At 37.3% G+C, this 22,667-nt stretch overlaps 1 protein-coding gene across 21 annotated transcripts in view; it reads right to left on the bottom strand.

Moving 5' to 3' along the window:
- Nucleotides 1-22,667, bottom strand: part of ERC1 (ELKS/RAB6-interacting/CAST family member 1) — a 550,222-nt gene that overhangs the window by 492,758 nt on the left and 34,797 nt on the right. For all 21 annotated transcript variants that reach the window (XR_014313630.1, XR_014313631.1, XR_014313632.1 and 18 more), the window contains exon 2: nucleotides 15,081-15,904. Coding sequence is in view for 15 of the 21 variants with exons in the window: in XM_082738040.1 (XP_082594166.1) it covers nucleotides 15,081-15,749 (669 nt within the window). In the remaining 6 variants the exon portion in view is untranslated. The remainder of the gene's footprint in view (nucleotides 1-15,080; nucleotides 15,905-22,667) is intronic.

Genomic DNA, 22,667 nt, shown 5'->3' with positions numbered 1-22,667 from the left:
GTAATATCTCCTTTAATTTCATTTACTATCACAACAAACATAACAGCATCTTCTCCACTTGACAACTGATGAAACTCACATGAACACTCTCTTGCTCTTTATATAGAAGCATGGATTTTATGCTGCCTACCTTGGAAAGAAAGTCAAGTATTTCTTATTCCCAGAAGTACTATCTTGGTTATATGAATCAGTCTTGAATTAGGGCATTATAATCAAGGTGAAAAAACTACTTGAGAATGGCACTAGAATAGCAGACAAGGGGCGCCTGGGTGGCTCAGTGGGTTAAGCCTCTGCCTTCAGATTCAATCATGATCTCAGGGTCCTGGGACTGAGCCCCATGTCAGGCTCTCTGCTGAGCAGGGAGCCTGCTTCCCTCTCTCTATCTGCCTGCTTCTATGCCTACTTCGATCTCCCTGTCAAGTAAGTAAATAAAATCTTTAGAAAAAAAAAAGAAAAAAAGAGTAGCAGACAAAACTAAAATCAGATCATCCTAGAAGAAGGAATCTCTAGAGACCACCTTGTCCAACTCTCTCGATTTTACAGATGAAAAACCTGGGTCCAAAAAGATTGAACAACGTGCCTGTGGTCTCACACACCTAGTCACTGATTAGCAAGACCAGGACCAAAACAAAAACGCACAAACCTCCCTTTTTAAAATTCAGTGTCCACTACACCAGTGATTCTCAAGCTCATCAGACCCAAAACCACCCCTCCCCTTTTTATAATATTTTGTAATGTGGCCTTTACTATTCTGAAGTGAAGTGTATAGATAATAAGCACATCCTCACATATAATAAAAAAGCACTAATGTAATGCTCTATGAAAAAAAGGGATTTTATAATAAAATGTGTGCTAATATGTAAATGCTAAATATGTGCATGTGTGTGTAAATGCTGTGGCACAGCTACACCCAAAGACACATGTACTCCCAAAAAGAGGCTGAAAAAGCGGCTATACTCAACAAGGCAATGCTGCTGTTAAAGTGATTTTCCAGTAAGAAAAACTCTAGGTAAGGTTCCAAAAATATACAATCTTCCATCAACTTAAACAGTACTCCCACTGCTAGAAAATTCAGCATATATTGAAGCCATTCAAAAAATTCTAATCCATTTATGCATATTTATGTACTTAGGATCTTATAAATAGGCAGTTCACCTACACAAATTTCTGGCCAAGACATCTGAAAATCATGGAGTGTGGGGGAACTAATAAATACGCACGGCCATTCTAAGCATTGCAGGATATTTAGCAACCCTAAGCCCTCTCTAACCTAAATCCAAAAAATACCTTCTGCCTCCAAGCTATTCTAGCAGCCAATGTTAGCACAACTTTCCAATAAATCAGAACCAACATACCTCATCTTGAAAATTCGTATCATCAGAAATACTAAGAGGAAATCAAGAATTTATCTGCCATCACTTGAACAGATTCTCTTTTATCTGCTTCATCTATTAAAAAATGCTCTGTACACTCTTAAGCTCACTAAACAAACTAAGGGTTGCTTGGGGTCGGGGCGGGGGGGAGGGGTGGAGGAATAGGGTGGTTATGGATATTAGGGAGGGTATGTGCTATGGTGAGTGCTGTGAAATGTGTAAGACTGATGATTCACAGACCTGTAACCCTGGGACAAATAACACATTATTTGTTAATTAAAAACAAAAACAAAAACAAAACACTCTGTACCAAGGGTAACATGCTTTCATAGAGAAACAAGAAATATACCCCCAGGAAATTACAGGAAAGATTGGAAATAGTCATTAAAGTATGTTTCTCTCCTAAGAATCTGGCATCTATTCTAAGTTCCTATTCGCATGAAAAAGAGCCATGTGGCAAGTTTAAGTTCCTTAGTATACAGGTTATCAAATCTATGAAAGATAATCAAAATTAAGAATGTTTTTTTCTGGGGGCGCCTGGGTGGCTCCATGCGCTAAGTCTCTGCCTTTGGCTCAGGTCATGATCTCAGGGTCCTGGGATCAAGCCCCACATCAGGGCTCTCTGCTCAGCAGGGAGCCTGCTTCTGCACTCCCCCACCACCTGCATCTCTGCCTACTTGTGATCTCTCTCTTGCGGTGTCAAATAAATAAATAAAATCTTAAAAAAAAAAAAGTTTTCTGAATATATTCTTCCAACTTTTCAGATTTTCAACCCAACAGTCTTCACCCTTGGTTGCCAATAAGTTTATATAATGCAAACACACAGGATGTAACTGTATAAAAAAATACTTTTAAAAGAGGCGCCTGGGTGGCTCAGCCAGTTAAGCGCCTGCCTTCCGCTCAGGTCATCATCCCTCTACTCATACTCTCTAGTAAATAAAGTGGACTCAGTGAAGAGTCCACTAGAGAGTATGAGTAGAGAGTGGCTTACTATGCATTGCCTGTCATATTCTTAGTCTTTAAAACTAAACTCTCTTTCAGAATTTTACAATGCTTTCTAATAGTTAAGTAATGGTAATATAGATTCCAAATGTCAAGAAATTCTAGATGACTTGTTCTCTTCTTTTTCAAGGCAATGAATTATAATGTTCAAGCACTGCTAATGACATAATAATTTGGGGGACTTATCTATAGCTTGCCAGTCCCAGATTGCAATTTTCTGCTATTCCCAAATAAGTCCACCTTTTGCTGGCTTAAAAAAAAAAAAAAAAAGGATAATTTTTAAAGTATACAGTGATTCTTGAAGAGTTTGGGCCCTCCTTTTAGGGCTATGGATATGATTATATTAAATAGCTTCCAGAGAGTGGGAGAACAAAATTAGTATTAGTGTGAACACCATTCCAACCAAAAATAAATCAATATATCCTTTCCCTTTTTTAATTTCTTCACAGAAAAAGCTGGGTAATTGATGAGACAAAAAGGAATCCTTACCACAAAACACTCAATAAGGAGAATACTTTCTGGTTATCCGACTGTAACTACTGGCTATTTAAGAGCCTCCTAGCGAAACTCTAAGGACAGAAATACATGCTATCAACAAACAAGAAAAAAAGCACTGGTTCTTTTGGCCTTTTTCACTTTGTAGTTCTTACTATCACTGATGCTTCTTCTAAAGGTTACTACATATATCTAGAAGTCTATTATCTTTAAATCCATTCTACTCTACAAAATAAGACAATATTCAAAAAATCCAAGAGAAAATGTATGTATTCTTTGTATACATCCTCTAAATCACTAAAATTAAGTTTAATGTGAATTCAGGAATCTAAAAACTCATGAAAACAAGTCATTATCTTGTGAAGTTTTCACATTGCTTTCAGCTTTATTTTTACTTAGGGCAGTTCACCAAGAAAAATTTAAGGATAAAAAGAAGGTACTCAGTATTTGTTAAATCAAAAATAAATAATAGGGGCGCCTGGGTGGCTCAGTGGGTTAAAGCACCTGCCTTCGGCTCAGGTCATGATCCCATGGTCCTGGGATCGAGCCCCGAATCGGGCTCTCTGCTCAGTGGGGAGCCTGCTTCCTCCTTTCTCTCTCTGCCTGCCTCTCGGCCTACTTGTGATCTCTGTCTGTCAAATAAATAAATAAAATCTTTTTTAAAATAAATAAATAAATAATAATAAATATTAAAACTAGCAATTAGTAACAGATGAACACTTTCATAGCTTGTCAGGAAAAGGGTGACATCTCTAATCAGTTATTATCTGTGAATGTAAAACCAAAAAACATTATTGACAGATCTCAAAGCAGAATTTTTTATTCAATATGCATGGATAAACTCCCTCCAAAACTTTGAAGAAGTAGTTTTTGGGTGCCTGGGTAGCTCAGTTGATTGAGCATCCAATTCTGGATTTCAGCTCAGATCATGATCTCAGGGTCATGAGACTGAGCCCCACCTCAGGCTCTATGCACACCACAGAGTCCGCTTGAGATTCTCCCTCTACCACTGCCCCTCCCCCAACTAGTGTTCTCTGTCAGTCAGTAAATAAATAAATAAATAAATAAATAATTTTTTTCTAAAAAGTGCTTTTTTTGGCTTTCTAGAACAGTGACACTTTCTCCTTTTATTTAATATTGCCTGGGCTATATTGTGGCCTATAAGGTTTTAGCCAATCTTTTCCCATTACTCACTATTATTGAAGAAATAGTGTACCTTCCTAAACCATGGCAAAGAACCAAAAGCCTTGTTGAGGTCACAAACTGGGCCATCTTATTACAACACTGAACTGACAGAAGAGGAACATTATTAGCTAAAGAATAATCTAGTTAAGACCCTTACTGGCAACCTCTTATTAGAATCAAAAGATCCTAAGGCCTTTGGACAGTTAGTTTCTTCTGCCTGGAATATTTTATCCCAGTCACATCACTCAGGTCTCTCTTTGCTCAAGTAACATCTTCAAAGAGGCTTAAAACACTTTTGCTGCATATTGAAATATAATGGTTACCTCAACACCTTAAAGACTGAACTGACAACCTATAATTATTGTCTCATATATGACAATTTTTCTCAAAAATTAACAAAACAAACATGTCACTTCAAAGACAATAATGGACAATAATATTTCTTGCTGGTGATAAAACTTGAATTTTCATGCAAAAATCAGAATTCTGGAAAACCTGTATCTCCCATCTGGTGAGATTATAGCCTACCAAAACTGAAAAAGACTTTTCTAATGAGCTAGGAATTAATACTAATGAATGCAAATTTTTTATTTGTCTAATGAAATATGGCAACATTTGGAAGATCTGCATAACTCAAATGAACCAATACCTTCCAAATGCAATGTTACAAATGTTGGAGAAAGTATATGTATTCCTGTATATTCTCTACATTTTACAAGATCTACTCAAGGTACAAGACGGACAAATTCATTTTAACATAACAAATTATGGAAAATTCATTGATAATTCAGATTCCACAGTGCAACTACCACTTGATGAAAATACTCTAAAACTCGATTATGGTTATGGTTGCACACCTCAGCAAATTTACTACAAAAACAAAAGTTAAGTCACTGAACTGCATTTACACTAAAAATCAACGAGTTTTAGGGCATATAAGACATCAGTAAAGTGTCAAAAAATAAATTTTTGTGTCGTTTCAAAATATCCATGATTATCTAAAAAAAGTCTTTAAAAAAAGATTTTATTTATTTATTTATTTTAGAGAGAGAGAGAACACATGAGAGCAGGGGGAGGGGCAGAGGGGGAGAGAGAGAGAATCTCAAGCAGACTCCCCACTCAGCGTGGAGCCTGAAGCAGGGCTCTACCTCACAACCCTGGGATCATGACCTGAACTGAAATCAAGAGTCAGATGCTCAGTCAACTGAGACATCCAGGTGCCCCCTAAAAAGGCTTTTAAAACAGTTCTGCTTTTTCCAACCACATATTTATGTGAGGCCTAATTTCCTTCAAATACTTCAACCAAAATTTAAAAATGCAATAGATCATTGGAAGCAGTAGTTCTGACAATCAGCTGTCTTCTATTAAGTCAGACATGAGACTTGCAAAACTAGTTTCCATTAAAAATATTATTTTTGTTAACATTTAATGTGTTTATTACTTTTAAATGTTAATAAACTGTTTTAAATTTCTATTTTAGTCTCTAATATAGCAAATATTGATGAAGTCCACATAAGCAAAAGCTGCTTGGGGCTCAATAATTTTTACAAGTGTACAACCTCCTGAGGCCAAAACATTTGAGACTTGCTGTTAAAGGGATCATACAGGTGCCTGAGGGCTCATACATCCCGGAAGAGTTATCCCAGAGTGATTTCAAAGCAACAGGTCTCTGCATATCACAAACTCTGAAAGTACATAAGCCACCAATTGCTGTTGAAGGATGGTACAGTGTGCACATCAAAGTTGAACTGTTTCTCACCTTCTCAGTTCACAAGGTCTCCACAGATGAAATTAAGCTAGAAAGGTATCATTTCAATCCCATATTCTCCACCAATTGTCAAAACATAACAGAACTTACCATGAGCCTATCAGGTAGGAAAGATTGCCAGAACAAATAGAAAAGGAGGTAGTTTCAATAAGCATTATTGCTAATAATATGAAAAAATTAAAGGAACAGATCTCTGCTAAAAACTTCCCAATTCCAGGAAGAAAATTATTTTCAGAGATACATATGGCAGCACAGAAAAAGAAAAATACAGTTCAATAAAGCATTTCTAATCTTGTCCATAAGGAAAGAACAGAACACTTCCAATACAAAGTTAATCACTTCCTCCTGAAAGCACATTTTCTGCAATATTTCTGTTTTTGACAAATTCACTCCAAATTCATCACACAAACGTACATGATCTTCGGTGAACTTGCTAACTAAAAGACATCTATTATCAAAGAAGTCCATTTATCACAGGAACATAAACCATTATTACCCTTTTTTAATTTAGAGATTAGAGATTCTCTCAAGCTGTCTGCATTCAAAGAAATGCACAACAAAGAAGACTGAAACACATAAATAGCTCGGTGAGAAAATACCTATCAAAGATACACCATTTAATGGTTTCTCTCTGCCTCTCCACTCCTTACTCCCATAAGCAGAGACCTGTAGCTTGGGATACTGAAATAACCAGGGCAGTAAATTTTCCAACACTCACAAGCACATATGTAATAATGTCTACGTACATGTACCTCAGGTCACAGTCATTAGTCCCTTATTTCTAAATGCTTATGCTTTCTAGTTCCACTTTCTAATCTCTATCCACTTTCCCTCAATAGCCAAACATTTCCCCTATCTCAATACCATGGTTCATCACAGTCTATATCCAAATATTTCTTTGAAAGTATCTCATGATTGTGTACCTTCCTCTCGATTCCTACTACCCACATTAATCCAGGCCTTCTGCCACAAAATCAATTGCTTTTCCCCACCTTCTGTGCTTCAATCCATTCTGCTGACAGCAACAAAAGCTGCTCTTAAATAGTATTTAATGTTATGTCACTCATTTCCTTGCTCAAGAAATCCCTAGGGCAACTTCCTATTACTTTCTTCAAATTCTTCTTCAAATAAAATCCAGATTAAGAAAAAAAAAATTACACACTTTTAAAGGATGAATTATATCTCAATAAAGCTGTCAAGAAGGAAGAGAGGGAGGAAGCAAGGGACGGGGAGGAGAAAAAGAGGTGGAAGGATGAAGAGGACAACTCCCCAAATGGTTCTCTACAAAGTACCACTTTACTCACCACCACTTCCGACATTCTCAAAAGCTGAAAGACATTAGAACACCCACACCATTGTCAGAGGCATTCTGGCCTCCCTGTAACCAATTCTAGTGATGGCCAAACATCATTTTCTGAAACTGACTCTTCCATCAGAAAAATATACCTTTGTTAGAAAATGGCAGTATATTCCCCCATGGAGCCAAAATCCATACCCCTATTATCTGCACTCATTTTTCTAGTGTTGGCCTTCCCTCACCCCCCACGAAAAGAGAAAAAAACTTTCTTCTATATGGCTGCCCATTAAATACACACATTATAACTAAAATGTCACAAGTCTCCTCTTCTTTAGTTCCCGCAACCACTTCTTATAAAGCATGCTTTCAAAGAGGCCCCTTCCTGGGCAAACAGGGCACCTATAATATGATGTCAAGTTCTAGAAGCAGTATGATTTTAAAAAGTAAAATGGAACTCTGTCACCCCTTAATATAACTAAAAACTAAGTTCATTTTCTGGCTTCCCTTACACAATAAAATAGTGGGTTTCCCAACTCATATTTAAGCTACTATCTATAAAGCTGCTATAAATTAGCAAATTCCTAAAAATTATTCTGTCATTGAGATGAAATCAGACAATAGACTGCACTGTGAAATGCAAGAAGGGGAGAGAAGGGGAAAAGCTGCAATACTCTGGCAAATTCTTATTTCCTCGCAAATAAGGCCTGTCAGATATTTGTACATTTTTTTTTAAAGATTTTATTTATTTATTTGACAGAGAGAAATCACAAGTACACTGAGAGGCAGGCAGAGAGAGAGAGAGAGAAGGAAGCAGGCTCCCCGCTGAGCAGAGAGCCCGACGCGGGACTCGATCCCAGGACCCTGAGATCATGACCCGAGCCGAAGGCAGCGGCTTAACCCACTGAGCCACCCAGGCGCCCCTGTACAATTTTTTACTGGATTTTTTACAGCATTCCACTATATTCCAGGTAAAGCATACTTAAATCTGCAAGCAGCCAATTTCTCATACCTACCTATTTTACCTTCCTATGTGACAAGATCCAATGGAGAGGTAGCTTAAATTTGTAGAAGCCAAACATGAACAAATTTTGCTTCTCAAAATGACTGTTAACTTCCCAAAAGGAACATATCTACTTTACATCTGATTTAATATTCTCGGCTCATTCTGCATAGTTCCTTAACACGTCTCATTTCTGAAACACCTAAAAAGATCACATCTATCTGAAAAATAAATTAGAACACCGATTTATCCACCATAGTGTGCTTTATCATTCATAACTCATCTCTATGTTAAAAAAAGAATTATCAAAAAGTTAAATAGTCCAAGACACAGATTCCAGATCTCAAGATCAACTTAAATGAAAGTGAAACAATTAGCAACATCATGAAAAAGCTTATAATAGCTTTCACAAATGAAGATACAACCTAAAACTGTAAAAATGTTAACAGCCACCCGTGTGCCAACAGAACAAAGAACAAAGTTTATCTTTTTGTATTTCTGAACTCGGAAATTCTCTTGATCCTTAAACAAATAAAATAAAAACCAAAAAATCAAATCCTAAATAAAATCAGACTCCAAAAACAAAAAAAAATACATAAAACATTAAACTCACTCACCATACTGAGCTGTTGAACTAAATGTACTTTGACCACACAAAATCCCAATGATTGCTTTAAAACAGTTATTTTTAAAATTAAGCTTCCAACTAAGTTCAACATATAAAAATATTATGAAGGCATAATATAAAAAAAATATGATGATAATTTGTTAAATCTTGGTTAGAATAAAATAAAAGAGAAATCATTGAAAGCCTTAGCTTTGCAATTCAACCAAGCTCATACCTGGACTTTTATTCTTCAGCAAACACACACTAAAATCCTTCTTCACTCTCAACTTAAGAAAAAGAAAAGGTCTTTCCTGTTAAAACATGTATTGTTCCATCTCTCCAACCACCAGTATTTGAAACAACAAAAGGGGTATGAGACATAAAAACAGCTGGGTATTTATTTTAGAAACAATTTCCTAAAAGAACTCTGTAATAATGAACCACACATATTAGGCAATTCTAAGCAAATGTGTTTTTACATTTGATAGATTCTACAACAAACCTCTGTGGCCCAATCAGATCAAACATTTAGAATGCATCTAAATCCCCAGTCTCAAATTGGAATGGGGAAATTTGTTTAATTACTGTAAATCCTATTAAACCAATCTTCTTTGTAAAGTGGAAAATATCTGACCTCTGAGGGCTCTGGAGGGTATAATGAATGCAGAGTTTAATTAGGGCCCACTGTTGGCTCACTATAATCTATTAATTAGCATTCTCAGTTCTCTATATCTCATTGCAGTGTTTCACTTTACTTTAAAATTGCACCCTTTGCTTTTTGGACTAAAGTTATACAATTTTATTATTGTGTGGTAATTATAGTGGGTGCAGGAAGAATATATTCCTGCCAGCACTGCTGCTTAATTAGGGCAAGGGGTGGAATCTAGATAAGGCTGTGTTCACCCTCCTTCAGTGCATATGGTTTTTTTGGCATCATAGTCCTGTGGACTGTTTCACTTCCACTGGACTGAAGTGCTGAGTTCCCCCTACACTCTGCAGAAGATTCAAATACCTTACTTTTGAATGTAGTTTAGTAACTACAAAGAATATTGTCATTGCTTTTTATCCACACAGCTTTCAAAGTATAGACATAATTAGCAGCCTCGATTATTTGAAAATAAAGACATATACCAATAATTTTTTTCCCTTGTTAAAATAGGCATTTCCAAGTTGCTTGATGATAAAAACCATCTTGGTGAAAGGCCTATTTTCAGCATCATCAGAAAGGTATACTGGAGGCTAGCTAATTCAAGGATAAATCTAGTAATCTCAATTCCACTTCTACCAAAATCCACTTTAAATTATACATACACCTATACTGATACACATTACATTTATATACACATATACTGTCAATATACTCTTGAAAGGTAGAAACTTAAAAGGGAATTGTTTATTAATGTGTAATTTTTACACAATATTTATAATAAGTTACAGTTCAACCACTTTTCAGGTAAACCTAAGTAAACTGATTCTTATTAACAATATATTTGAGGGCGCCTGGGTGGCTCAGTGGGTTAAGCCGCTGCCTTCGGCTCAGGTCATGATCTCAGGGTCCTGGGATCGAGTCCCGCATCAGGCTCTCTGCTCAGCAGGGAGCCTGCTTCCCTCTCTCTCTCTCTGCCTGCCTCTCTGTCTACTTGTGATTTCTCTCTGTCAAATAAATAAATAAAATCTTAAAAAATATATATATATATTTGAGATTGAATAATATTCAAGTATGATACACTATGATGCTTAACTATCTAAATACATACAAAGTACCTCATATTTGAACACTGAAACACTCTCAGTACATACTCCAAATTTATTAATCTGATTTTTACAAATTAAAAAACCTAATACCTACTCTTGAAATACAGATAGTTTTTAAGACCCATGCTACACTAGTACCTTACCATAAGATTAAACAAAGCAGGGACGCCTGGGTGGCTCAGTTGGTTAAGCAGCTGCCTTTGGCTCAGGTCATGATCCCAGCATCCTGGAATCGAGTCCCACATAGGGCTCCTTGCTGGACTGGGAGCCTGCTTCTTCCTCTGCCTCTGCCTGTGCTCGCTCTCTCTCCCTCTCTCTCTCTCTCTGATAAATAAATTAAGAAAAAATCTTAAAAAAAAAAAAAAAAAGAGGGACGCCTGGGTGGCTCAGTTGGTTGAACGACTGCCTTCGGCTCAGGTCATGATCCCGGAATCCCGGGATCGAGTCCCGCATCGGGCTCCCAGCTCCACGGGGAGTCTGCTTCTCCCTCTGACCTTCTCCTCGCTCAAGCTCTCTCTCTCACTGTCTCTCTCTCAAATGAATAAATAAAATCTTTAAAAAAAAAAAAAAGATTAAACAAAGCAAACTCCTTTTTTCTCTCTTGATATTTACAATTCAACACCAAACTGTAAAAACTTTCAGAATGTATCGACTATTATTTCATATTTAGGAATGATAAACTTTTGGTGTTGTACTTCACCTTCCATGAACATAAATGTGAACTGAAGACAACATATTTCCCCTTTCTACTGTCATATGTCATCTAAATATCTTATCTTGTACATCAATGATTCTCAAGGTGAGGAGACATCAAATCACCAGAGTGTTTTTTAAATAACCCTATCTAAGATCTTAAACACTTTTTTCTCTACACACACTCCTTCTACTAAAGGTCACTGTCACAGTTAATGATCATTATGTACAGGAGTCTGTCGCTACTCTGAAATGCAGTAGGCAGAAAAAAAAGGTTGAGAAACACTTAGCCAATGGTCCCTTGTTTATTTTCCCTTCTGTCACAATTAAGCTCAAAGGTGACAAGAAAACATTCATGAATTCCCTATGGCAGATGAGCAACAAACTAGTTTAAGAATTAGATGTACGACATTCTAAAGATTCCAAAATTAGTTTATCTCGGAACTACCAGAGAAGCTTGTTTAAATACAGGCTCCTGGGATGCCTGGGTGGCTCAGTTGGTAAGCAGCTGCCTTCGGCTCAGGTCATGATTCCAGCGTCCTGAGATCGAGTCCCACATCGGGCTCCTTGCTCAGCAGGGAGCCTGCTTCTACCTCTACCTCTGCCTGCCATTCTGTCTGCCTGTGCTCGCTCTCTCCCCCTCTCTCTCTGATAAATAAATAAAATCTTTAAATAAATAAATAAATACATACATACATACAGGCTCCTGGACTCCATCTCCAGAGATATTTATGAAGCAAAAGGCCTGGAAATCTGTATTTTAAATAAGTAAGTGTATCAGAACTAACATTTAGGAAACTTGTCCTTACTTTTAAGATGTAACACTGGGGTCTATTTTAATTCTTCTCTTTCTTTTCACATTTTTGTTTTTAAAGTCTTAAAGATTCAAACTCAAGAAACTTCCTAAGGAATACTTTTTAAAGGCTATTTCCTCTTTTCTTAAAAAAAAAAAAAAAAAAGGCTGGGTCGATAAGAGACTTAAGAGACGTAAGATTTAAGCATACTAATAAAACATTCAGATTTTGTGTAATGACAAATTACATTTAATCGTTAGTTAAAAACTTAGATGCAAAGTAGTTTGAGGTTATATCTGGGAAAAGAGAAAATTATAATTTCTAATTTTTTAAGATTTAATTTATTTATTTGACAGACAGATTACAAGTAGGCTGAGAGGCAGGCAGAGAGAGAAAGGAGGAAGCAGGCTCCCCACTAAGCAGAGAGCCCCCGACGCAGGGCTCGATCCCAGGACCCTGGGATCGTGACCTGAGCCAAAGGCAGAGGCTTTAACCCACTGAGCCACCCAGGCGCCCCTATAAATTCTAATTCTTTTAAAATCTCTGATTTAAACGAATTAAAGGTTTAGTTTTTGGTGGGTTTTTTTTTTTTTTATATTTTATTTATTTGACAGAGAGAGAGACAGTGAGAGAGGGACACAAGCAGGGAGGGGGAGAAGAAGCAGCAGGTTCCCCACTGAGTAGGGAGCCCGACGCGGGGCTCAATCCCAGGATCCCAGGATCACAACCTGAGCCGAAGGCAGCCACTTAACTGACGAGACCAAGCCACCTAGGAGCCCCTTTTTTGTTTTGTTTTGTTAAGATTTATTTATTTGAGAGAGAAAGAGAGGAGAAGCAGGGGGAGAGGGAAAAGAATCTTAAGCAGACTCTTCACTGAGTATGGAGGCCAACGCAGGGCTCAAACTCACAACTCTTAGATCATAACCTGAGCCAAAATCAAGAGACAGATGCTTAACTGATGAGCCACCCAGGTGCCCCAATGTTTAGTTTTTAGTTCATACTGTACTATCAAATAAATTTGAAGATTTTTAACTCTGTGATGTTAAATTAATTAGTACAGACACAATAGTATATAGGCATTAAAATAATGATTCAGTCACATGGGGCTTTAATATACAGCAGATGTGTTGGCTAAGAAAGGTCATAATGTAACACCTATAATATTCCATTTGGATTAATTTTATGTGTGTATGTACAGAGATGTACATTACAGAGAAACAACAAAATGTTAACAGTGGAAAAGCAAAGTTACCAGAGATGGGAGGATTTAGGATAAATTTCTATTTCATATTTATCTTTTTCAGTATTATTTTTATGACTGAACAAGCTATTTTTATTACTGAAAAGGTAAGTCTGGGGCTTTAACATACAAAACAATGTAACTAGCACTCTTCTTCAAATAACCAAAACAGTAGATATGAATGCCTGAACTAAGTATTAGTAATAGAATGGTAAAACCATCAACAGAAATCTTAGATTTATTTCATCAAAGACAGGTCATTTCTAATTCCTTCTTTCTTAGCATCATTCAAGAACACTGAAGAAATCCAAATAAGTTGATTACTTTCTTCATAATTTTTATTAACTAACCCCAAAATGAAGTATAAAATCAACAATAAGATGGCTGCTTTAAAATTCTCCTTTAAGAGTAGTAGAATTTTTTAAGAAGGCAAATAATTCAAACTCACAAGTTAAAGAAAAGTTCTAAAAGTCTCAAACAAAAAGTATGATTAAGATTTTAATTGATGGAAGCATAAATATAATTTGTTCACATCCTTGGAGTCATATGTCACTCAATGTGACATGACAGTGTTGGCAAAACATCTACTATAACCTGGAGGAGTAGAGAAAAAAAGTGCTTCATATATCTAATAGGATAGCATTTAGCTCTCAAACTGCAAAGCCCTAATTAAAATGCCTAGCTATCGCACTTATTTTATAGAAGCCACCAACCATACATACCAAGCTGCATTTCTTACACCTTATATTTGAAGAACTAAAGAAAAAAAAAACTTTTTTTATTTTTAAAAAGCTACATAAACATCCTAAAGTTAAACTTTCATGAATGCCAACAGAAAAAAACTGCTTCCCATTGTTGGTACTTAATATTTATATCAATATTCACTTCTTAAAACTAATTTTCATTCTGTGCTATCAACGTAATGATTTGCCTTGCAGTAGTTTTTCTGGTTTTTTTCAAGACTGGTTTTTTGACACCTATTATGGTAAATCTTTTTCTTTCTTTCTTTTTTCCTTTTCTCTTTGTGGACAGCCTCTTGCCTTCTTAAGTCTTCCTGGCAGACTAGTGAGATGTCACAGGTGTGCAGCAGCCACTAACACTTATATAACTCTTCCCTCTCTTTTCTCTGCCCCCTCCCCCAAACTCTGCAGGCCTTGGAGATTTGGATACTTTACATACAAACAAATGGACCAATACAATATGAGCTAGGCCTAGCAATGACTAACTTAACATCACACAGGGAGCAGTGCCCAGGAATAGATTCCGAGTCAGGTGAAATGAGTCTCAGCACACCAGTCTGCCAGATAATTACATGACCCATAAATTGTGCTAGGGGCATGATGCCTGATTGCCAAGTTCAACCAGCAAAAATATGGAACACTTCACGAATCTATATGTCATTCCTTGCACAGGGACTATGATAATCTTCTGTATCATTTCAGTATTAGTCTATGGGCTGCCGAAGCGAGCACTATGGTAAGTCTTACTTCTACACCTCACACTTAAGATACGTAGCCTGAATAATTTTGATAATGTATCTTAGAGCAGATAAAAAAATTATACTCTCCAAAGAACGGAGAAAGGTAATACAGGTTTAAAGAAAAGACAGGAAGAGAAAGAGAAGCAGGAAAATGCAAGTGGAAAAAGCAAGCAACAATAGTGAGCAAGCAGACATGGCAACCAGAAAAAAACGGGTTCAGAATCAAATCCAGAGAAGGTTAAGAAATGACGGATAGAAAATACTCTGGTAAGTAGGAAAAAGAAAGATAAATGAACCAAGAAGAGGAAAACCTAACAAAGAAAGAAAGAGAACAGCTCATTTCACTTACATGAATTCAGTCAATAAAGACAAATACACATATAAAACTAACCTGGTTTTCCTCCTGCACAACTCTATACTGTTCCTTCCAAATAGTGATTTTGGAAGCTTCATCTTTTCTCAGGGCTCGTTCTTTCTTCAGCTCTGGGCTCCAGAAAGTCTTGATGCTATTCATTGAAGAACTTAATTTGCTTTCCTTTACTTCCACATCCTTCCGCAAGAGATCATTTTCCCTTAATACTTCTTTCAGCTGCGTCTGCAGATCCATGATTGTATTATCTCTTGCCTGACGAAGAGAATGAGGAACAGTGGATGCCATACTCACAGGAGGGAGGTGATGCTCTCCAAACGCTATGGTGTCACTAGCAACCCCACTGCTAGCTATATTGGGGCTACTGCCCATAGCAGTCATCCTGACACCATACGGCAGACGTCCCCCAGAACGGCCAAGTGTCATGGTGCTTTTAGGTGTTTCTGAACCCACATTTTCATGGTCACTTAGGTACATAGGGCCAGATGTGGCATAGGCAGCATTTAAGGACTGGATATTCTCCATTGAAAGGGTTTTCCCACTGCCACCTCCAACACTGCTTCCAGAACTCCCTCCTGTACTATTGGTTCGACGATGACCCAAGCGAGGGGAACGTGGAAGCCTAGGTGAACGCCCAGGGCTCTGGTTGCTCGGTTCCACCTTCCCAACTGAGCGAGCACTTCCATACATGGTTGCAAGATGAACTTCGGTGCCAAGAAAGGTATAAAGCAGAAAGCAAAATATGAAATTCTGTGAGGTTTTTGATGGCTCTAAGTCTGCTTAAGGCTAATCAGAAGTAACACGTCTTCGGCTGTCCCGTCTTGAAGAAATACCTTACACCATATCTGTAATGAAAAGATCACACATTATATCCCCCAATAATAAACATTTGCCTCTCAGAAACTTTTCATTACCCCACCCTTTCTATCATCTATTTATTTATGCATTCAAAATTCATGCATTACAGCACATTTTACTGTAAACATTGTTTTTAACAGTATTTTGCATGTATGTCTCAAAACTGAATACTAAAACCATGCCACGCAAGTGGAAAGAAAAAGAAATAAGAGGCATAAATACTAGCAACGAAAAGATAAAATTCAATGTTTGATCATACAATTTTCTAACATGAAAAGCCAAGATCATAACTATTAAGTTAACAGAAATCTACAAATCGGTCAGATACAAAATCAACATATAAGTATCAGTACTTTCCCTGCACATTAGTAATAACAATTAGAAAATGCAATTTAAAAAGAAAAATCCCACTCACAATGGCAACAAAACCATAAAAACACGTTGGTATAAATCTAATAAAAAGGTCCAAGTACGAAATACTTCATATCCCAATAAAAATCTCTATAGGATTCTCCAAATAACTCAACAAGCTGACTCTAAAATTTTAAAAAAAAGAGTACAGGTCTAAGAATAATCTAAACAATTTGCAACAGAAGAACAAAGAAGGAAGATGTTCCCTAAATAGCAAGATAAATTACAGGTCCGTGATCCTTTACTTGCAATCCAAAAATCATAAAAAAAAGTAAGTCTTGTTTCTTCTTAACCCCTTTAGCAGCAAAACCTGACTTGATATGGTATGAGGTCACTTTATTGTTTATAGGTATTATTCATACCTTGTTGAGAAAACAATGTATATGATTACAGGATACTACATAATGTCCACTGGGTATCAGGGGGAAAAATCTGGACTCCAAACCACATCTGACCGCCAGGATTTCTCGTAAGGACTCACAGGCTTTTAAAGCTATAGTATTTAAAACTGCATAGCACAGGTTCAAGAACACAGCATAAATTGTATATATAAGTTTAGTATATCCTAGACTTTCAAAAGAGTGAGGAAAAGTCAAATTATTCAATAAATGCGGTCTGAACAACTGGTACTCTTGGAAAAATAAATTACATCCCCACTTCACACAGTACACAGAAATAAATTCTATGTACATTAGAGATATAAATTTTGGGTTTTTTGAGAGTGTGTGTGCAAGTGCATCGTGAACAGGAGTGGAAGGCAGTGCAGAAGGAGAAGAGAGAGAATCCTCAGCAGGCTCCATTCCCAGCATGGAGCCCAAAGCAGGACTCAATCTCATCTCCCTGAGACCATGACCTGAGTCGAAATCAAGAGCTGGATGCTTAACTCACCGAGCCACCAGACGCCCCAAAGATATAAATTTTAAAACTATCAAAATTACTGGAGGAAAACTCAGAAGAACACCATTGTGAACCTGAGTTAAGGTAGGGCTTCTTAAGTAAGAAACAAAAAGCAAAAACCATAAAGAAAAACAAATAATAATTGGGGCGCCTGGGTGGCTCACTAGTTAAAGCCTCTGCCTTCGGCTCAGGTCATGATCCCAGGGTGCTGGGATGGAGCCCCACATCCGGCTGTCTGTTCAGCGGGGAACCTGCTTTGTCCTCCCTCTTTCTCTCTCTCTTTCTGCCTGCCTCTCTGCCTGCTTGTGATCTCTGTCAAATAAATAAAAATTAAAAAATAATAATAATAATATATTTAATTATGTCGAAAGGGCAAAGTATTATACCAAAAAATACCTTAAGCAAAATTACAAGAGAAACAAAAAACTATATCAGGAAGCCATGGAGGTCTAGTTTGTTTCTTTTTGAGAGAAGTGTGGTCAGTAGATAGCTGTGATATGTGTTTTTAAAATTGGTTTTAATTATTCTTGTAGAATATGAACATGTTTTTCTTCAAAAATTTTTGAGGGCTTTTTTTTTTTTTAACAGATTTTATTTATTTGTTTGACAGAGGGAAAGATCACAAGTAGAGAAGCAGGCAGAGGGGGAGGGGGAAGCAGGCCCCCGCTGATCAGAGAGCCCGATGGGGGGGATGTGGGCTTTGATTCCAGGGCTCTGAAATCATGACCTGAACCAAAGGCAGAGGTTTAACCCACTGAGCCACCCAGGTGCCCCCCAAAATTTGAGTTTTACTGTATTATGAATATAAAGTGAACCTAAAGCTTCCTTAAACATTTTGGCCCCAACCCTGTCTTACAATACAGGTTCCCATCCTTCTTATCATTGCTCTTTCAAAGCTGGCATTTCCCTATATGAATTCTTAATACATGTTGTAATGGATCTTTACACATATATGGATATATTTTTCACCTTCCTGATATAGTACCAAAGAATTGCCTTAGATCGAGTAACAGGCATCAGCATATTAAATATTTTCAAAAAACCCACTGTTTAGTAGAATTCTTAAAAGTGTTTCTTCACTGGGGCACCTGGGTGGCTCAGTTGTTAAGTATCTGCCTTCAGTTCAGGTCATGATCCCAGGGTTCTGGGGTCGAGCCCTGCATCAGGTTCCCAGCTCAGCAGAAAGCCTGCTTCTCTCTCTCCCACTCCCCCTGCCTTGTATTCCCTCTCTTATTGTCTCTGTCAAATAAATAAAATCTTTAAAAAAAAAAATGCTTCTTCACTAAAAATACTACCCAAATAACTGACATGTCAAAAATAGGATTGTAAAGAAAATCCACACAATTCAGTCACACTCAAACAGGTTACTCTTCAGAAATATGAATACACTGGCAGTCTCACCTTAACATTATTAAAGACAGCCCCAGTGTAACAACAAGCAGAAAAGAAAATACACAGAGCCTGAAACTTTAAGGTTCCATCTCAGAAACAGCAATAGTACACCAAGTTCGGAAACTGCAATATTCTACTGGTAACATTAGGAAATTCCTCTCCAGGAATAACCTAGCTTAAGAAGTAAAAGTTTCTTTCCATGCTTTTTTTTTTACTTTTAAAGTAAGCGCTACGCCCAACATGAGGCTTGAACTCACAAGCCCAAGATCAAGAGTCACGCGCTCTACTGACTGGTTCATGATAAATCTGAACTGTGAGGCAGGTGACAAGTAATAACCTACATATTACTGTCTGAATTTTATTTCAAGATCAAAGAGAGATGCAAAGCTTTTTCTTTTTTTAAATAATCTGAATGCTGTTTAAAATAAGAGAGCCATTCATTATCCAGAGTACCTTAAGTGAGCTAACACTGAATATTTACCATATGTCAGGCATTGTGCTAAAAATTTTATAAGATCTAATTTAATATTTAAAAGCCTCCCATAACATAGGTACTATCATTATCTCCGTTTCAGAAATGATGCAGGTAAGGCTTATGGGTGTTAAGTGACATCTAAAGTCACACAGCCATTAAGTAGTAGGGTCAAGATTTGAATTAGGGTGCCTAATTCCACAGCCCTGGAGGCTCTTAACTACTCTGCTTAACCAGGATCATCTGCTGATGAGAACATCTCAACTGTTCACAGGATATTAAAGGCTTCCACAGTTTTAAGGCAGTGTGTCCTGCTAATCTAGTACTCAATTAAGGCAATTATAGGTGTTCCAGGTATAAAGTTTAAATAATCACACTAATCTTTCTATTAAGGAGAAAGTCTTCTTTATAAGATGGTGGGCGAAAGAATAAAGTAAGTAAAACTAACAAAATAAGTAGTAATAATAATTCAGAGTCTCCGGAATCGTGACATCCGAACACTAAACCGGCACATTCAAGAAAAAAATTCCCCACTGTGCTTTTGTGCAGAATTCTATTTTCGTGTAGTCAAGTAACTAAATCACACTGAATAGGCTAAGATCCAATAACAAATATTCCCTTAAGTTTTCAACATTAGCAGGTGCACTCTAATGTTCAAGTCACTTTCAGATCTAAAATGGCATTTGCATGTGGAGTCTTTGCTATTATCAGAACTATAGCCATTTACAACAAAAGGAAGGAATTTACTAAGCTCTGAATTCCTCACATTGACTTTTTAATCTCATGGGCTTCAGGGAATACAGTGTTCAAAATTTTTTTCTTTTAAAAATATGTCAGACACACAACCACAAAAATAATAACTCTTGCACTTTAAACAACTGACAAAAAAGAATTCTGACCAAAAAAAAGTTATACAGTATGATTCCATGTATGTAGAATTCTAGAACTAATTTATTATGACACAAAACAAATCAGTGCGGGATGGGTTGGGGAAGGCATGGAAAAAAGGAGGAGGATGAAACTTTCAGGGTGATCCAAACGTTCATTATCTTGACTGGGGTAATGGTTTCACAGCCATATACATTTCAAAATCCATCAAATTATATATATTTTTTTTAATATTTTATTTTTTTAAGTAATCTCTACACCCAATGTGGGGCTTGAACTTATAACTGCAATATCAAGAGTCACATGCTCTTCTGACTGAGCCAGCCAGGCACCTCTCGTCAAACTATATATTTTAAATACATTCAGTTTAGCATACATTAATTATATTACAAAAGTTTGAAAAAAAATTTCACATTCCAAACTCCCTTGTCCTTGATTAATCCAAAGAAACACCTTCACTGATTACACAACTGGAATCCTGATTGCTGCTGGATAAAATCATGCAGCTGTACAGTTTGAGCCCATAATGTTGTTCCCAGAGTCCTTTAGTTAGCTTCCTATCCATATTTTGTTAGCCCCCTATCTACTATCTGTTGTGGTGATTATTTCAAATCTTCTCCCTCTGCCTGCCAAACAGAACACATGAGTCTCCTGGGTCAGAGACCAAAAGCTTTATTACTCACTGCACAGCTAACAGTATGAGCATCCTGTCTGCACTGGATGTTAACCTGTTAACCCCAAGTCCAACAGGTGACAAGAGGGGCCCAGATAGATGCTACATATGCAGTGGGTTTGCACTGAAGCTAAGGATACTGAGTTTTGGGAATCCACCACTTTAAAAACAAGCAGTAAAAGCCTGCTCTGTCCCCTTGGGAAACATTACCTGAAGGTGGCTTGCTGCATACAAAATCCTGAGAAATGGCCCAGGTTAAGAGCACTCAGGGCCTTGTATTCTTAGCATACCCAGCAAGGCATGCAGGAAAGAAAAGAAACATGAATGACTGCTCTCCTGACAAGTCTTTTGGTAGTTTTAGGGTATCGCCATAAATTCTTTGATACTGCTCCCTTTAGGAAGGAAAGCAAAATTCCCCTCTCTGTGTCTCTCTGAATGTGAACTGAACTTAGTGATTTGCTTCTGATGATGTTTCACTTCCAAGAAAACTCAGAAAGGACAATGGGGTTTCTGTCTTGGTCACTGTTTTGGATCCCTCATTTTACAAGGACCTAACTGCCATTTGTAAGGATATTCAAGCTACCCGACAGCTACATAGTAAGAAATTGCAGCCCCCTTCTAATAGTCATATGAGATAGCTTCAAAAAAGGTCTTTTATGGGGCGCCTGGGTGGCTCAGTGGGTTAAAGCCTCTGCCTTCAGCTCAGGTCATGATCCCGGAAGTCCTGAGACGGAGCTCTGCACTGGGCTCTCTGCTCAGCAGTGAGCCTGCTTCCCCTGCTCTCTCTCTGCCTGCCTCTCTGCCAACTTGTGATCTCTGTCAAATAAATAAATAAAATCTTTAAAAAAAAAAAAAAGTCTTCCAACCCCAAACAAGCCTTCAGATGACTGCAACCTCACAAAGTATCTTGAGCCAGACCCTTGAGTCAGCCATGCTCTACATAACAACTGTAAGATGTTTGGGTTTTTCTAATCCAGTAATTTTTTTAACTTTTAATACCACAGAAGAAACTGTTACAGAGTTGTTCCTGAAATCTTTGTTCGGGGTGAGGGGCAGCATATGTACACACTGCATCACAATTAAAAGTGTATTTCTTTTTGTAGGCTCTAAATAATTCTCAACACCATTCCCTAAGATCCTTTCAGGAAGTCCATGAGTATTATTTTCATAATACTCTGATATTATTTGCCTTTTTCACTGTACACTCTTACAAATGTATAGTATTGTCTTTCAGAGGCTACAAGATATGTGGTATATCCCGCTGACAACTAACAGAATGTATACTTGTATATTCTTGTGCTTTAAGTTTTTCTGAGTTTTACTTCTTTTTAGCTTTACTTTCTAAAACAGTAAATAGTAATAGATATAGCCTACATAAACAAAAGCTATTTATAGTCCTCACTGATTTCAAGAGTGTAAAAACAAAAATTTAAGAACCACTGCTCTAAAATTTAAATATAACATGAGCACACCTACATACTTCCTTTGATGGCTTCCCAAAATAAGAATTTAAATTCCTTGGCAGTGCATGTAAGATTTTTTGATTTCGGTCTTGCCTACCTCCCTAAGGCAGTTAACTGCTTAACCACTCTTTTCTTTTTTTTTCTTTTTTTTTTTTTAAATATTTTATTTTTATTTACTTGACAGAGAGAGATCACAAGTAGGCAGAGAGGCAGGCAGAGAGAGGAAGGGAAGCAGGCTCCCCGCTGAGCAAAGAGCCCGATGCGGGGCTTGATCCCAGGACCCTGAGATCATGACCTGAGCTGAAGGCAGAGGCTTTAACCCACTGAGCCACTCAGGCACCCCTTAACCACTCTTTTCTCATGTGACAACCATGATCAAGTACCTGCAATTTCCTGAAATACCATGCTCTCTTTTTATTTCTATGACCTTCCTCTTCCCCAACAACTGCTAACTACTTACTGCTCATTCTTCCAAATTAAGTCCTACATAAACCCTTAAATACCTCAGTCCAATTTAGGTGCCCCACGGAACCAAGGGCTTTCAAAATAATGTA

Source organism: Mustela nivalis (genome assembly GCF_964662115.1).
Source record: "Mustela nivalis genome assembly, chromosome: 7".
NCBI classification, from domain to species: domain Eukaryota; kingdom Metazoa; phylum Chordata; class Mammalia; order Carnivora; family Mustelidae; genus Mustela; species Mustela nivalis.
This window is presented reverse-complemented; position numbering and strand designations above follow the sequence as displayed.